Genomic DNA, 18,791 nt, shown 5'->3' with positions numbered 1-18,791 from the left:
CAGAGCTGGATGAACACAGCAGGCCAAGCAGCATCATAGGAGCAAACTATGATGCTGCTTGGCCTGCTGTGTTCATCCAGCTCTGCACCTTGTTGTCTCTGACTAAATAAAGTTTTGTTAAATAGATGTGTTATCATAATTGGTAGACAACATATTGACTGCATTTAGCAAAAACTTGTATTTGTGTAAGGCCTCTAAAGTGGTAAAAATACTCAGGAGTGACTCTTGGACAAAATTTGACACTGAGTAGCATAAGGAGATATGAACATGTCACCACAATTTTGATCAATGAGGTAGGTTTTGAAGAATGTTTAAAGGAGTAATGTAAGGGAAAATGTTGGAGAGGTTTCGGGAGGGAGTCCCTGGTAGGGATGCCGAAGACATGTTACTGTTCATCTGTGAAACTCCATTCGAGGTTCGGAAAGATCATTCTTGAGGACCAGGTGAGAGACTGGGCTGTTCTAGCTGAAGATCAGGAAACCCTGTCTCAGAGTCTGGCAGAGATATGGAAGACCGATATCCAGTTCCAGGTTCCTTTCCTCCATTGCTGAATATCAACACTGTTTCTTGAAAATGAAGATTTCAAAGCCATTTCAGATTCTTCCCAGCCCAAGCTTCATTGGAGAAATGACAAAATGGGTCTCTTTTATGGTATGCCCTGATTCAGTTAAAGCCTCTATCAGTAATGTATACCACAAGAGTTCATTGTTTTACTTCCTGTTGAATCTACTGTTTTAACCTTGTTTGTAATTTTAAGTTTTAGAATCAGTTGAAGTGAGACATTTTAGAGCAGCCTGCTGTTTTTGAGGTGAGTCTCTTGACTGTATCCAATGAGTCCATCCAGTTCTTCAGAGAAAGAACCTGTCATCCTTACCCAGTCTATTGTGACTCCAGTCTTTGACTCTTACTTTAGCTCTGAAGTGACAAGTATATCAAACTCACAATCAATGGTTTAATAAGAAAGTCCACCACCATCTTCCCAAGGCCAACAAGGGTTGGGCAACAAGAGAATGAATGAAATGAGTATGTTTAGGGATGCATTGATTGTGTGGCCATGGAAGCTGATGTTTCTCCATCTTCCTCTTTCAGAACGTTTACTACATGAGCAACCAGCAGATCCGTGTGGGGATATTGAGTCCTACTATTGATGATGATGACAACAAGTGCCTGGTAGATGTGAACAACAAGCCTAGACTGATTGAGTGCAGTTACGCTAAAGCAAAGCGAATGAAGCTTTATTGGCTCTTTACTCAGGTGAGTATTTTGCCATGAATACTATGGTTAGATAATGACTACAGTCGATGTATTGAATACCCTGGAGCTTTTGTTCATTTAAGTTTCAACTAGAACCATCATACCTGCTTTTGGACTAACTTGGAGGCCATGCTAGCCCTTCAACAGTTTACTTTGGAGCTCAGAGACACCTTGCGCGCTTCTGCCAGGTCACTTTGCGTGAAGGGACACATATGCATCTCAAGCATTTGCACAGAATGCATCTTATGGCTCTTAGCCTACTTTTTTAGCACTCACTCACTCACTTTGTATTTTTTTGGAGGCTGCCAGCCTCAGTCTACTTGACATTGCTTACTTAGCTCTCACTCACTGACGTCAGCACTGGCTCTAACCTTTGAGCACTCACTTTGCTTTTTAGAGTAGAGGCAGAGGCAGGCACTGCCTGAGGGTGGACATGTTGCTGTACTCCATCAACAGCACACCTGCAGCATGTGCCATTCGTTTGCACAGGGAAAACACTGCAAATGGCTGTGTGTGAAATTCAAAGGGGAACAGTTCTCAGTGGGGTGAAGAGAGACAGTGGTCAGTTGGGAGTACTGCCACAGTCTCTCAAGGGGTATGTCCTAATCCAGTCCTGAGTGTTGGCCATAGTCACGCACTTGATCCTACCAGAGTCCAGGGATCTGGTATTGAGCCAGTGTCTTCTGCAGTGAGCCAAAGGGAGGGATTGAGTGGAAGGAAGATCAATTAGTGGTGATGCCTGACAAGGAAGGGGTGGTAAGGTGTGCTGAGTGAGTGAGTAGGAAGTGCAACAGAACAGCAAGGGTTCATAGTTTGGGAGGATAAGATAGGTGAGAGCTGTTGAGTGGCCATGATCATGCAATAATGAGAGTTTAGTTCATGGGCCTTGGTGAGAGGCAAGTGCAGAGGTAGAGTTAGGATGAGTGGAGGCTGTGTGAATGTAGGCACCAGAGAGAAGATGGTGGCATTTAACCTCAGGAAATACATTTACCTTCTACCTGCACCACTGCATGTCCCAGTTCATCCAGGAGACGCACTGAACTTAGCTGCAGTTTGGGTCCAGGCTGGCTTGGTCTAGTCTCCTGTGGTGGTCTTCAGGAAAAAGGACTTCCCTTCTCTCTACCGTCCCATCCAGCAACATCTGTAGGTCTGTGCCTGTGAAGCAGGGAGTGTGCTGTCCTTCCCTCTGTACCATGTTCTTGTAAATAATGGTCAAGCACCACGGTGTGAGGGGTGATTTGTGATTTGCAGCGTCTGAAGTGATATACATCTGGACTTATGGCACCAGTGACATGATCACTGGAAGGTCCTGGAACTGGAAACATTTCCACCTCTCCGGCTGAGCAATTCCCTGAAATAGGCACCCAAGAGGAGCACCTCAGGGCAGGTGATGGCCTAGAGGTATCATTGCTAGACTATTAATCCAGAAACACAGTCAATGTTCTGGAGACCTGGGTTCAAATCCCACCATGGCAGATGGTTGTATTTGTATTCAATAAAAAAAGAATCTGGAAGTAAGAGTCTAATGATGAGTATGAAACCATATTCGGTCGTGAGGACAAACCCATCTGATTCACTAATGTCCTGTAGGGAAGGAAATCTATTATCCTTAACTGGTCTAGCCCATATGTGACTCCAGACCCACAGCAATGTGGTTGACTCTTAGGGATGTGCAATAAATGCTGGCCTAGCCAGCGACACCTCCATCCTGTGTGATTTTTTTAAAAAAGAGCCTGAGTCTATGAGTAATGAAGTAAAGATCAGAAGAATTTGTAAGAGAAGTCACTCTAAGGTACGGCAGACTGGCTGCCATCAATCTCACTTGACAAAACAGTTTCACGGAAAATTTAGCCTGACTTATCGTGCAACACAGAAGGAAATCATTCATCCCATTGTGTCCATGCCAGCTCTTTGTTAGAACTATTCAATTAATTGTACTCCCCTACCTTTTTTCCCCTAGAACTGTTGTCATGACAGATTGAGGTAGTGCACTGGGAATCAAGCCTCACTATTCCCAGAGTATTTACAAATGGGAAAAAAAATAAACTATCCTAAATCACCAACTGACCTGACTGACAGACCCTCATTTAAAGAAAGCACTCTCCAAATTTCTAAGCTGAATAAGAAAGTAGCTGTTTACTGCAAACGTGTTGGTTTTAGGGATGAAACAAATTACTAACATATAAATCAATATGACTTAAATTCTTAACTTTAACTTAAATTCCCCTCTCTCGTACAGACAGACAAAGACAAATATAGATCTTGTTTCTTTTTAGTCTAAAACTAAAGGAAATAGTAAGAGATGCTTTACATGTAAATAAACTGGTACAGTATTTGGGATCAGAATGGTTGAGCCAGGGTAAGCATAACCGGACGCGAAACGTTAACTCTGTTTTCTCCTTCACAGATGCTGTCGGACCTGCTGAGCTTTTCCAGCAACTTTGTTTTTGTTCCTGATTTACAGCATCCGCAGTTCTTTTGGTTTTTATTAAGCATAATTAAAGCAAGGGAGCTTGGTGGATTGTGCTGGTAAACAGAGACATCCATTACCAGAGACGGTGATCCACTTCACTGCCAGAATTGGCAGCTGGATCCACCTGACACCATTCGGGGAGCCAACGTTCCAAAGGGATTAAAGTCCCACACAATGTGCTTGGTGAGTGGCTCCAGGCCAACTCTCAGTTATCTTTATTATTCCAAAAGAACATAAGAAATAGAGCAGGAGTAGTGCATATGGCTTACTCAATCACTTGGCGTTATCAATGCTGATCTGGGCTTTAACTCCACATCTCTACCTCCCCCATTCCCCCATGCGCTTGTTCCCTGAAATACCACATATTTGTCTATCTCAACCTTAAATATATTTGATAATGGTGCATCCATAATCAAAAGCACAGAATTTTAAAAGAGTCACAACCCCTTTGAGTAAAGACTCGATAACTGGCCCCTTAGCCTGGCCCCAGAATGACTGGTCCCTTACCCTGAGGCTGTGCCAGGGAAAACAGCATAACCTACAATGTTAAGCCACTTCATAGTCTTGATTCTTTTCAGTTACATAAACTTTTATTTTTCTAAAATCCCAGAGGATATAAATCAACTTAGCCAGCCTCTCATCACAAGAAAACCCTCTAATTCCAGGGACCAATCTTGTGAAACTTTGTTGCACTGTCTCCAATGCAAGTACATCTTCCTGGAATATGAAGACCAAAATGGCATGTTGTATAATAATCTTACCAAAGGCCCATTACAACGGAAGCAAGACTACTTTGTTCTTGCACTCAATTCCCTTGCGATAAAGCCTAACATGACATTTGCTTTCCTGATTGCTACTTGCGTCTGCATGCTAACCTCTGGTGTTCCTTGTACCAAGTCCCAATGAACATCAACATTTACGAGCTTCACACTTTTCAAAAATATTCTGCTTTTCCATTCTTAAATCAAAGTTCGAAGTATGTTCTGGGGAGCTGCAAGCCTTGTTGAACAGCTACCAGCAAATCCCACATCTGCTATTGGAGTCAGATGCTGCTTCGATGATGTGTTTGTACGGTTAAGAACCTCAATGGGTATCACTTGACCCAGGTTAATTTCAACTGGAGAACAGAGATAATTCACATAGGAACAGGGACAAGACATTCAGTCCCTCTAATGTATACTTTTATTCAAGTGGATCACGCTTGATCTTTTTCCCCTAACTCCATTCACCAGTTTTATTCCACTTCTTTGACCTGACAATAATCTGTCTCAGCCTTGAAAATTGACTCAAAATCCAGTGGGAGAGAAATTTCTACTACCCTTTGTGCTCATCCAACTTCCTCTTAAATCTATCCGTACTATTCAACTCAACCATTCCCTGTCGTAGTGAGATTCACACTTTTCATCACTCACTGGGTAAAGACGTCTCACTTGAATTCCTTTAGTGACGATCTTATGTTTATAGCCTCTACTTCTGGTCACCTTCAAGTGGAAACATCTCTGATCCATTTGCCCTATCAAGACGACTTGTAATTTGAAGAGTCTCCCTCAGCTATCTCTTTTGTAGAGAACAGAACTCCAGCTTTTCCAATCTTTGCTAATAGGTGTACCTTCTTGGTTATGGTACTATCCTTGTGATTTGCATTGACTACAGTGTCTGCACATCCTTCTTTAGAGACCAAACTGCAAGTACAATACTCCTGGTGTAGCCTAACCAAGGTTCAACATTATTTCTCCACTTTTCAATTCTACCCCACTAGAAATGAATCCCTGGGCTTGACTTCCCTTCATAAGGCTGCGTCAACTTCAACTTATACTTTCTGTGATTTATATATCTGTACATCTTGCTCTGTCTATTCATCTACACCATTTAGAATCTTATTTTCTAGGGAGTTTATGGACTCCTTGTTCTTCCTGTTGTTATGGTCCCGGCTGGTGTGAATTCTGGACAATTCGGATCCCAGAATGAAATCTAGCTCGAATCACCATTGGAAGACTCTTATAGAGCTTGGAGTGGCGGGCTATTGTGAGATTTGTGGCAGAAATGTGGGATGAAAAGTGCGAAGCAACTTTCACACCACACAAATGCCAGTCAATGGCCATCTCCAATAACAGGCAATCTAAGCACCACTCCTTGACATTCCCCATCATTGAAACCCCACATATCCTGGGGTTATCGTTGACTGAACTGCACTCATCATATAAATACAGTGGCTACAAAAGCAGGTCAGAGGTGAGGAATCTTGCAGCAAGTAACTCACCTCCTGCCTCTCCAAAGCCAGTCCACCATCAACAAGGCACAGGTCAGATGTTGATGGAATACTCACCACTTGCCTGGATGGGTGCAGCTCCAACAACACTCAAAAAGCTTAACACCATCCAGGACAAAGTATGGGTGTGTAGGTATTTGATAGGGGCTTAGGCGGTCCTGGCACAGCACAACAGCAGCAACCTTTGATACCAGTCTAAGGTTTGGAAATGGTCAGTCAGCCAATCAGAGCTGTCAGAGTAAGGATAGTCAACACATAAGAGGTGAGGAGCTAAACATCGGGCAGTCCACCACCCACCTTGACGTCTTTCTGTCCTCTAGGGGGCCATTTTCCTCCTGGAATGAGAGAGCTGAGCTAAATTAACTCCACAGAGTGACATCCTGTCACCAAGTCACCCTTTATTTACAAGTGGAGAGAACATGACACTGATCCAGTTCCCACAGACCCAGCTCTTAGAGTGAACAGGATGACTGACACTCCTGTTCTTATCAGTCAGCCAGGGCTCCCTGATTAGACCAGATTAACAGCCCCAATCAGGGAACTCATATTCTATGGGGTCCACCTTGTTGACCTTGTCATAATCACTGCACAGGTATCACTGGAGATGAAGTAGGAGTGAGTAGCTATTTGATACATTTACGTAAAGCATGAATATGACAATGCGTCACAATGCATTTTAACATGTAGTCAGAACTCTTTCTTGATGCTATGTTGGTAGGATGTTATGTGTTTAGCTTGATGAGACTCTGATAGCTTGGAAACTGGTACTAGCAAAATTAATTGGTATTGAAGAGCTGAATCTTTGCTTTTCTTTAATGATTAAATTCAGCTGATTTCCCCTGATTTCTATACTTGAACCATGCTGGGACTGGAGTTTTAATGAACTGTACAACAAGGGAACTAGAGAGGACTTTCAAATAAATAATGAGACTAAGGGATCAAGCCTGGGTAATTTTAACAGATCAAGCTTTAAGTTGAGGCAAGTGAACAAAATACTAACTTGAAAAATGAAGGTCAGATAATGACAGGAAGGGACAAAGAGATACAAAGTAAGAAGATATTAACAGTCAAAACTAAATGCTAAACAGATAACAAAAGGACAAGCTAAAGGCGCATAGCATTCATACCAAATTTTATGAATTGATATTACATATTGAAGTGAATAATATGGTCTGATAGCCATTATGTAGATGTCCTCCTCTTATTGCACGTTGAGATTTATTCACACCTCTGTTTACAATAAATGTTGTCTTATCCTGTGTTTGAAAGGGTAAACTCTAATGGAAATTTCTCTCTAAATTCTTTGAATACACTCCTGTTTGTTTCTACACTCCCAGCAAAAGCTTTAATGCGTTGTTAATAGCAGCAAAGGGTATCTGTTAACATTTGACAAATTTCAGCTCAGTGATTTTCTTTATTACTGATGATGGGTGTTTATTAAAAACATTGTATTAATTCATGTCTCATTTCTAACTTTAGACCTAATTCTATATATTTATTAGGTTTCACAGGTTTAAGTTTTGAAGTCTGTGCCAAATGGGCCCTCTATTTCTGATGTAAATATTACTACAGTTTTCAATTGATATTAGTCAGCCATACTAAGTTCTAAAACACCATTAATTCTGCTTTGAAACACAAATAAACTGAGTATAGTTTTTGCAGTAAAACTCTTCATTCAAAGCCACCTCGTCATGAAACTAAAATGTCATATGCATCCAGTCTATGGAGATAATAAATATGCTACCAATGAATGTTAAAATGTACTAATGTTATTGGCTGTGGTGGTGTTTAATTTGTGGTTTAGACAGACTACCAATTTTATAATTCTGATGAAGTGATAAATGTGGCTGTGCTTGCAAGGATTGTTAATGTTATATTTTTGCTTTATCAATTCTCACTTTGGACTCAGTCAACGTATATTCATGAAAATGACACAATTGCAGGAACTGATTATTTTCTTTTAGTTCTGTTAATCTGTTCAAGCTTCAGATTTTCACCTCTTCCTGCACTGTAGGGATTCTATGATTCTAGCTAGGTGGATTAGCGATTGTAACTGCAGGGTTACGGGGATAGGGTGGGATAACTCTTTGGAGGGTCGATGCAGACTCGATGGGCCAAATGGTCTCTTGCCACCTCCCACCTCCCCACACACCCTCCCCCCCCCCCCCCCGATAGATTCTATGATTCTATGAAAACCTGGCTTCGGGATGATAAGGATTGGGTTCTGAACATTGAGGCGTGATATTTAAGAAAAATAGGAAGTTGAGTAAGGATGGAAGAGTGGCACTTAATTGATGATGATATTGATGCAAAAATTGGAGATGACCTTGCTCCAAGAGATCAGAGTATAGAATCTTTTTGGGTTGAGATGAGAAATAACACAGAAAAGAAGTCACTGATGGGAGTGGCCTACCAGCATCCAGACAGTAGCCATATAATTGTGCAAAGGTGAGTGGCAAGTCAAATGGCTGATCAGAAGACAAAGAATGGCAGAGAATGACTAAAAGATTAATCATGACTAATAAACTGGAGCACAGGAGTAAACTATCTAGAAATGTAAAGAAAGGTAGCAAAGTTTTTCTACAGGTTATCTAAAAGGAAGACTAAGTAAAGAGAGTGTTGGTCCTGTATTGGGCAAGAGTGGGAAGGTAATAGTAGTTAATAATAGAGGGTGGATGCAATGAATAAATATTTTGCTTCTCTCTGCACTATAGAGGATACAAAAAATACTTTAAGTTAGAAGTTTGAAGGAAGAGAGGAGCTTCGTAAAATTACAGTCACTGTGGAGTAACTGATGGAACTGCGTGTTGATAAATCTCTGGGTCCTGATGGTTTTCTTCCTAGACTCTTGGAGTTGTCTAATGAGCTAGCGGATTTGTTGGTGTTAATTTTCCAAAATTTGTTAGCTTTTTGAAAAGTTCCATTAGGCTGGAAAATAGCAAATTTGATCCTTCTATTCAAGGAAGGAAGAAAGCAGAAAACTGTAGACCATTTACCTTGGCATCTGTCAGTTGGAAATTATTAGGATCAATCATTCAAGATTATAACTGGATACTTGGAAAACAAGGTTTGTACCTGGAATGAGCAGGCTGTCTTATGAGCATAGGTAGGGCGGGGTGTATTTGTTTTCATTGGAGCTCAGAGGTGATTTGATTAATGTTTCTAAGATCCTGAATACTGTTGACAAGGTGAACAGAGAAAGGTGTTTACTCTTGCAGGTGAGTCTAGAAATAAAGGACACAGTTTTAAAATTAGGGGTTGCCCTTTTAGAATAGAGATGAGGGCAATTTTTCACTGAGGTTACACGAGCTTTGAAGTCTCTGCCACAGAGAGCAGGAGCATGGAATATTTTTAAGGTACGAGTGGGGCAAGGGATACAAGGGATATTGGGTACAGATGGGAATGAGGAATTTAGAACACAAACAGATCAGCCATAATCTTATTGAGTGGCAGAGTAGGCTTGACAGCTCAAATGGCTTACTTCTGCTCTTAATCCATATGTTCATATGTTCCATGGAATTAGCTCATGATTGACGTAACTGAGTAGCACTATCAGTTTGAGTTGAAATGGAAATTGCATTCATTCATATGAAAGGAACTGTCAAGAAATCAGTGAGAATCAACAGTAATCAGAATTTTTCATAGTTACGCAAACAATAAATTTGAAAGGAAAAGGTTACGATTAGGGTTTGCACTATCTCAAGCATTGCATAATTATTCTGGTTGAAGCTTACTACTGCGTCATTGTGTGGAATTCTTTGGGTGAAGTCCATATTCACTTCTGAGACTCAGCTTAGATTCCAGCACAAGTTTAACATAAGGTGCTTCTCATCTCTGTCCATTTGTAAATTTAACAGCTCATAACTTCCAAGCACAAGGGACCATAGAAATTCTTGCTAATGGAAGTAAAAAGAAAGTGATCCAGAAATATTTTAGTCAGGATGTGGACTTTGCTGGCAAGACTAATATTTATTGCCAAAGCTTAAGTGTCCTTGAAGAAGTGATGGTGAGCCACCTTCTTTTGATGTAGATTCAACTGTAATGCTGTTAGGAAGGTGTTCTAGGATTTTGACCCAGTGACAGTGAAAAGATGACGATATGATATATATGATAAAAACACACTACTTCACCTAATTCTAAAACCCTCCGTTTTAATACTGTGTGAACGAACCCATGATTCCATGGTGAATTCAATTTTTAAAGATAGGAATCTCATTACCTTAGATTTTTCAAACTTGAGATTTTATCACAGTATCCTCAGGCTCTACAAAATCCTTTAAAGTGCTGACTCACTGTAACTAAGGGAGCTAAGCAAAGAGAAGCTGTATGTTAGTGAACTGGGAGAATTGAATGAATTGCACCCTTTAATGTGAATGCATAAACAGTTTGAACAATTACATAATTTAAAATGTTTGCCAATGTAAATGGATGCATGCATTATGGGTCCAGTTTTAACTCTGGCCCATGAATGTACAGGCCCCACCCATGGGTGGGAAACAAATGGACAGGCCTGTAAATTAGGGCAATGTGCCATTGGAGCCCCAGTGCCAATCACACACCCACCTTCACCCACAATGCTTTTACAGGCGGAGGGGTGGAGAGATTGCTGGGTCACCTGCCCATGGGTCCAATTCAGGCTCTTAAATGGGCAATTAATTCCCAATTATAGGTCACATCCTACCTTTGCTGTGATTTAACAGGCAGCAGGAAAGATCTGTGACCACAGTGCAGTGCAGCAGGTTTAACCCTACAAGTTTCTGATTCGTGAAATTTGGGTAGGGAAAGCAGCCTTCTTCCTCAAACCTCTGTGCCATTCAGACACCCCTCCCCCCTCAATCTTGGCTTCCCTCAATCTGTCCCCCGTCACATCCACCATGCTCTCTCACCATCTCACTGGGTCCTGCCAAACCAGCATCCTGGGTCTCATGGTTTCTCTTCCTCCTGGGCCTCCTGAAATACAAGGCAGCTGGCAATAATAATCCTAATTTGGTGCAGGGCCACAGACCTCCAAGTAGCTGGCTGCTCTGAGGTACAACTTCCTCCAGGAGACAAACAGAAATCCAACTTTATTTTAAACATTTGTTATACACAGGATGTGCGCATCACTGACTCGGCCAGCATTTATTACTCATTCCTAGGTGCCCTTTAGAAGGTGATGTTGAGCCACATTCTTGAACTGCTGCAGTCTGTGTGATGTAGGTACATCCACAATGATGTTAGGAAGACAATTCCAGGATTTTGCAACCAACGACAGTGAAGGAATGGCTACATATGTCAGGATTGGAGGGGCACCTGCAGGTAGTGGTGTTGCCAAGCATGTGCTGTCTTTTAAGGGGCAGAGGTCACAGGTTTGGAATGTGCTGTCAAAGAATCTTTGGTGAGTTGCTATGAATTGGAACTTCCTCCAGGAAATGGACAGAAGTCCAATCACATACTAATTAAATGGTTACCATCTAATATGGCCTGAAGGTATAATGAAACAAACCATTGGAACAAGGGAATAAGTGGTGGATATAGTAATTAAAATTGACTTGGATGTGAACTGTTTGTATAAATATGGAAGCTAGTAATTCATGTGTGGTTTTAATGGAGTATGATTAAGACCATAAGATATAGGAGCAGAAGTATGCCAATCAGCCCATGAGTCACCTCTATCATTCAATGAGATCATGGTTGATCTTATAACCTTCAATTCTACTTTCCTGCCTTTTTCCCGTATCTGTTGATTCCTGATTAAAAATCTGTCCATCTAAGCCTTGAATATACTGAACAAGTAGCCTTGACAACCATCAGCAGTAAAGAAATTCCACTGTTTCACAACCCTCAGGGAAGAAATTCCTCCTTATCTGTCTTAAAATGTGTGACCCCTTATTCTGAGATCTGTCCTCTGGTCCTAGACTCTCTGACAAAGGGGAAACAACTTTTCTGCATCTACCCTTTCAAGCCCCCTAAAATGTAAGTTTCTCATTCTTCTAAGTTGCAATGAGGACAGACCGATCCTATTTAACCAGTGCCCATAATATTGTCCCTCCATAATCAGCCGAGTGAACTTTCTCTGAATTCCCTCCATTGCCAGTATATTTTCTTTAGATAAGGGACCTAAAACTGTTCACAATATTCCAGCCGTGTTCTGACTAAGTGCTTCTGAAGGTTTTAGCGACTTTTATACACTATTACCTTTGAAATAAAGGGCAACATTCCATTTGCCTTCCCGATTACCCATTGAATTAGATGCTAGCTTTGTGTGAGTCATGCACAAGAATCCCCTATGTTGCAACTTCCTGCAGACTTTGTTCATTTAAATGATATTTCAGCTCCTCTGTTCTTCCTGCCAAAGTGCATAATCTCACATTTTCCCACATTATAATCCATCTGACAAATCTTTGCCAATTGCTTCACCCATCAATATCCTTCTGCAGACCTTGTTTCATCCTCACCACTTGCCTTCAAACCCAATAATTGTGGCCCTAGCACAGATCCTTGTGGCACTCCACTGATTACTTTATTCCAACTCTCTGTCTTCTGTTAGTAGGCCAATTCTCTACCCATGCTAATGTACTGTATTCAGCACCATAGGCTTCTATCTTATTCAGCAGCCTGGCAGTGGTACTTCCACTTTATCTATCCTCCCTCAAGAATCCTAGTAAACTCGTCAGGCTTGATTTCTCCTTCATGAAGTCATGATGCCTTAGCTTGATCATATTACATATTTCTAAATGCACTCTGAACCGAATTGAATAGGCCAGGGCTTATTTCCCTGGATCCTCAGAGACTGAGGGGTGACCGTATAGAGGTTTATAAAATCATGAGGGGCTTGGATAGGATGAACAGCCAAGGTCTTTCTTTCATGGTAGGGGAGTCCAAAACTAGAGGGCATAGGTTTAAGGTGAGAGGGGAACGATTTAATAAGGACTTAAAGATTAACTTTTTCATGCAGAGGGTGGTGCATGTACGGAATGAGCTGCCAGAGAAAGTGGTGGAGAGGGGTACAAATACAACATTTAAAAGGCATCGGAATGGGTACATGAACAGGGAGGGTTTAGAGAGATATGGGCCAAATACTGGCAAATTAGGCCAGTTTAGGATGTCTGGCCAGCATGGATGAGTTGGACCAAAGGGTCTATTTCCATGCTGTATAACTCGATGATTCTATAATCACATGCCCTTTGTCTCACTCTTCTGAAGTCTTCTCACACTGACCATGCTCTTTACCGAAGTAAACTGAAGTAAATCTCTCAATAAATGTGTGGACATGGATTCTGCTCAAAAGCAGTTATCTTTAAGTGTAAAACATTGGTAGCAGAGGATAGTTAAATGAAAGCGTAAAGTTTCGAGGTATGATTACCCATCAGTTTTCTGTAAAAGAACCTTATGACCAGTGGAAGAATGAAGTAACCATGTGGATCTGGGTTACTTCTTTACCAAAGATGAAACAAAGTGTGGCCTTAGCATTTTACTTACCATGAAGAAACAAGACAAGAAACAAAGGTTTTTTTTCAGAATTGATACCTGAAGAGTTGAACACGAATGAAGGTTTGGACAGATTGTTTACTTTCATGGGTAAAATTTAATGTAAAGGTGGTTTATTGATTCCTTCTCAGGCTTAGTCAGATTTTGACCAATTTAGATAGACTAAGTATTGTACAATACTATAATGGAATTCAGTAAATTATACACAAGACTACAGAAATTTAATTTGGAAATTCTCTAATCTGGCATTTAAATTATTAGACTGTGCCAAAATACCAAGTCTGGACGGACTTCTGGTTTTGACGGGAGTTAAATTTGCAGATAAACATACACAGCTAGAATGTTGGAAACACTAAAAAAACTCTTAGGAAAGTATTCCTTTCCAGCAATGATCTTAGTGCAAATGGAGCAATCAGCCATACAACAGAAAATGGAGGAGACCCTGTTAACAAATTGGTGAGACTATGAAGATGCGGGCCTCTATTTGGAATGGCCAACAGTGCTGCAAGAAAATCAATAGCCTTCTCCACTCTGCCAAGGTGAGTGCCATGCTCTTCCCTCTGCTACCTTGCTAACCCTGCGACAAGCACCAACCTCCCGCTAAAGCTCATGCTCTGTCATTCTCACTACTTCCTGCAATATCTGTCCTCATCCCAGCAACATTCCACACCAATAACCCTGCATGATCTCTGCTGCCCATCAACTACTTACACCAGCACTAATAGCCAGACCATTGGCTTTCATCTCACTCAATCCCTTCCTTTCTCACTTTCCAGGAGCAAATAGCACATTATGAGTCAGGAAGAGCCAGGATAGGTGAAGGCATATTCACAGCACTTGTGGAGAAATGGCCAGCTCTACTACAAAGCACGTCTCCGACCCCTGAGGAAGACAGTTCCTCTTCACAAAGAAAAACAGAAGTTGCTGGAAAAGCTCAGTGGGTCTGGCAGCATCTGTGAAGAGAAATCAGAGTTAACATTTCGGGTCTGGTGACACTTCCTCAGAACTAGACGTTCCTCTACACCCCTTGCCAGCTCAGATACTGACCCGTTGGTGGGAACCGAGAAAGTCTGGGGATACAATCTGGTGAGCTGCTCACTGCATCAGCTCCGCATTTGGCTGAGGAAGAAAGTGCTGCCGGCACTTGGAGGACTATTGAAGACTAGGCACCTGCTCAACCCCAGACAGGAGAGGACTCTGTGGTGTCAGCAAACACAGACTTCATCAACACGCAAAGGGAGAAACAGGAGCAGCAGGCAGATATGTGGGAGGTAATGGTCCTCTTAGCCCAGAGGCTGTAGGAGTGGAACCATGCTAGGGGACACAGCTACCTCCATTGGCACAGGTTGATGGCTGCCATAGGGAGCTTCCTCCATGGGGGAGTACTACTCCCCAAAGACTTTGAGACATGGCTTGCTGCACCTGCTGTGTTTTTGCCATATTAAGCTGCTACCTTATAGTGTAAGTATGAGATTGATGTTGTATAGTGCTCTACAGCAAGAAGTACTCCCACTTGACCGAGAACTGCTGACCAGCAAGGCAAGCTGCCTGGTAGTGTGACTATGTTATTAGGCATGGCAATAGAAGGGATGCTGCAAGCAAGCAGGTAGGTGCTAAATGAATGAGTGCCAGAACAGCTAGTGAGCAGCCCTAAGATAGAGCCTGATCCAATCCATTGGGTGCCTGTCCTTGCACACAAAGTGTCCCTGCTGCAGCCTTCCAATGTTAGTTCCCAGTGTAACCTGCAATGCAGGTCTATACTTCCTAAGCCTTCCTGCAAATGGATTGGAGAGGTGCTGTGAAGATCCTGAGGAGTTGGCAAATAGCAGATGCCAGTGTCCATGGACAAGGAGTACACAAGGTTGGGGGCCATGGATTGTGTCCTGAAATGCTGAAATGTGGTGATCAACATGGAGGCTTTTTGTGACCACCAGTGAACTGAAATCCACAAATACCCACTCCCACTTCCGTGTTCAGCAATCTGGAAGTCTAGTTCACCTCGACAATCTCCTCAGCTATCTCCTTCCAAATTCTAGGGTGTAGTGCTTCTGGTCCGGGTGATTTACCCACCTTCAGACCTTTCAGTTTCCCCATCACCTTCTCCATAGTGATGGTCACTACACTCACCTCTGCCCTCCAACCGCATTGACATTCTGTTGTCTTCCACTGTGAAAGCTGATTCAAATTACCTATTCAGTTTGTCTGCCAATTCCTTGTTCCCCATACTACTTCTCCAGCCTCATTTTCCGGCACAACAATGTCCACCCTGACTTCCCTCTTACCTTCTAGATATCTTTAAAAACACTCTGTTCCAGTCTTCTTTTATATTACTAGCTAGTTTACTCTGATATTTCATCTTCTTCCTCCTTGTTGCTCTTGTAGTTATCCTCCGCTGGTTTTTAAAGTCTTCCCAATCCTCTGGCTTCCCACACATTTTCACCACATTATATTCTTTTCATTAGCTTTTATGCTGTCCCTGATTTCCACTGTCAGCCATGGTTGCCTCAACCTTGCCTTAGTCTGCTTCTTCTTCCTTGAGATAAGTTTCTGCTGTGCTTCTCAAATTACCTCCAGATACTTCTGTCATTGCTGCTCTGCCGTCTTCCCTGCTAGGCTCCCCTTCCAGTCAGCTCTGGCCAGCTCCTACCTCTTGTCTTTGTAGTTACCTATGCTTAATTGTAATACCATTACGTCTGATTCCAGCTTCTCCCTCTCAAACCACAGGTAAGTTCTATCATATTATAGTCACTCCAAAAAGCAATCTTGTAGACGTTCCATGACTGCCTTTTCTTGGGATCTGCTACCAACCTGATTTTCCCAGTCCACCTGCATATTGAAGTCCCCTATAATAATTGTCATAGAAAAGGAATGTAAGAAAGGCATTATCTCCTGATTTATTTTCTTCTCCGCATCCTAACTAATGCTAGGAGGCCTGTACACAACTCCCAATGGGGGTCTTTTTCCCTTTGCAGTTCCTCAACTCTACCCACACAGATTCTACATCTTTCAACTCAATATCTCTTCTTGCTATCAATTTAATTTCATTTCCTACTAACAAGGCAACTTGTCCCCATCTGCCTGTCCTTTCAATAGGACGTGTATCCTTGGATATTTAGTTCCCAGCCTTGATCCCCTTGCAGCCACATCTCTGTGATACCCACAACATCATACCTGCCAATTTCAACCTGCACTACAAGCTCATTTACCCTGTTTCATATACTGCACACATTTAAGTACAACAGCCTCAGTCCAGTGGTGACTGCCCCCTTCTCATAGTTGTCCCCTTATCTGCTGTTCCTGATGTTAGATTCCTGACCCTTTCTATACTCTCTGCCCTTCTGCTTGTTCTGTAAAGTTTATTGACCTCTGCTGAGTCCTCCCCCGCTTTAAGTTTTTCCATAATTTTCCATGCAACCGAACGCATCTTATCCACAGTCCTCTGGTCCCAGCATGGTTCACGTGGAGCCCATCCCATCTGAACAGCTTCCTCCTTCCCCAGAACTGGAGCCAATACCACAGAATTGGAACCTGTTTCTCCCACTTCAATCTTTCAGCCATGTGTTTACCTCTTTAATCTTGTCGACTCTGTGCCAATTTGCTCGTGGCTCAGGTAGTAATCCAGACATTATTACCTTTTTGGTTCTGCTTTTTTATGTAGTCCCTTTTATGATTTTATGAATTTGCCTTCATATTATATGCCTTGTTGCTGTTGAATAATCTGCTTACAGATCATAAATCTCCATTATTGTTGCTGCTGAAGTGTCCCTTCAGATCAGTCACTAACACATCCTTACTGTACAGTCAGAGTGAATGCTGTTTACTGTAATCAGGTCTTAGTGGTTGAGATGCAACAGATTAAATTAATCATGGAATTGCACCTCAAACACTAAATTAGCATCTAATGCCAGCTTTCAGCAGATACTATGTTAACACATTAGCAGGAATATTGTCTTGGGCAGTCTGCACTTGACTCATCAGAACAAAGCTTCACAGAAAAATACCATGCTATTAAATTGGCACAGTTTGAGAATAGAACAGTAATGGATGAATTATTCTTCAACAACTTATATTTATACAGCATCATTAAATTAATGAAACATCCCACGGCACTTCTGACACTGAGCTACCTGAGGAGATATAAGGATCAATGACCATTAGGCTTTAAAGAAGAAAAGAGAGATTTAGAGACTGAGAGGTTTGTAGACCATATATATTCCAGTGCTTAGAGTCTAAGCAGTTGAAGGCATGGTCACTGATGGTGGGTCAATTAAAATCGGAGTAAGTTTGCACTTCAGCAGAAATTAAGAATTTTATCACCACTAACATGGGGTGATATTTACTGTTGGTGACAAGGGTCCCACCTACCAATTGAAAACCCTTTAATGCTTTTCTCTGGGAGGCCCAACACTACTAAAGCGAAATCACGCACTTTCCAGGACAACACTGGATCTCATACCTGATCAAGGACCCAGTCAGGCAGGAATCCCTCTGGAGAGCTGCTTATCTCTCTCACTCTCTCTTCAGTACTGCCAGCACAATCAGGAGTGGTTACTGTTGTCAGTGATGAACTGAACGAGGGATCATCATTAGTTTCTGGAGTCTGATAAATGTTGACAGGATGGGGCTAATGGGGAGGGAGGGCTGAGTGAACCTTCTCTGAACTGCTTCGGCAGTAATTATGGCTGAATCCTGGCCAAGTCCAAGTGATGTCAAATCTTTTTGTTCACTTGCCTGTATTTTAACAAAGTCGCCTCACTAATTACCAATCACTCCCCTATGATGTCTCTCATGTCTGATTTCACCCCCCACCCCCGCCACCTTACCATGTGCTGTTCCTGGAATAATTTCCCACTCAGTAGACATGCACTAAAACACTGCCATCATTGTTTAAAGCCTGTGGTCTGCACTGTTCTAACAGTTGTCCCAGACATGGCAGACTGGGAGAAATCAGCACTGTTCTTCGTAGACAGGGACCTGGAGGTACTCCTGGATGGGGTAGTGCGAAGATGGGACATCCTTCTCCCCCAGGACCAGCAGTGGAGGCCTCAACACCAGACCATTGCTAGCCTGGCCTGAGGATGCCACCCGAGTCAGTGCAGTCTCAGCTGTCTGGAGTAGTGCCTGCATTGAAAGGTAAAGGTTGATGTCCTTCCCCATGCTGCCAGGGTAAATGCCACTATCCTCTCTCCAATACCTCACGCTCCGTCTTTGCTGCTGTACTCATCTCCCACTAAGGCTCATGCTCTACCATGCTCACTATTGCCTGCCCATCAGCTCTCACCCACCCCAACCCCCTATGCCACTTACCCTGTGTGCTCTCTGCAC

At 42.3% G+C, this 18,791-nt stretch overlaps 1 protein-coding gene across 1 annotated transcript in view; it reads left to right on the top strand.

Moving 5' to 3' along the window:
* galnt18b (UDP-N-acetyl-alpha-D-galactosamine:polypeptide N-acetylgalactosaminyltransferase 18b) overlaps nucleotides 1-18,791 on the top strand; it is a 236,023-nt gene that overhangs the window by 190,195 nt on the left and 27,037 nt on the right. The window contains exon 10 of the mRNA XM_048607031.1: nucleotides 1,090-1,254. Coding sequence (XP_048462988.1) covers nucleotides 1,090-1,254 — 165 coding nt within the window. The remainder of the gene's footprint in view (nucleotides 1-1,089; nucleotides 1,255-18,791) is intronic.

This window comes from Rhincodon typus, chromosome 17 (assembly GCF_021869965.1).
Source record: "Rhincodon typus isolate 14 chromosome 17, sRhiTyp1.1, whole genome shotgun sequence".
In the NCBI taxonomy this organism is placed as follows: domain Eukaryota; kingdom Metazoa; phylum Chordata; class Chondrichthyes; order Orectolobiformes; family Rhincodontidae; genus Rhincodon; species Rhincodon typus.
This window is presented reverse-complemented; position numbering and strand designations above follow the sequence as displayed.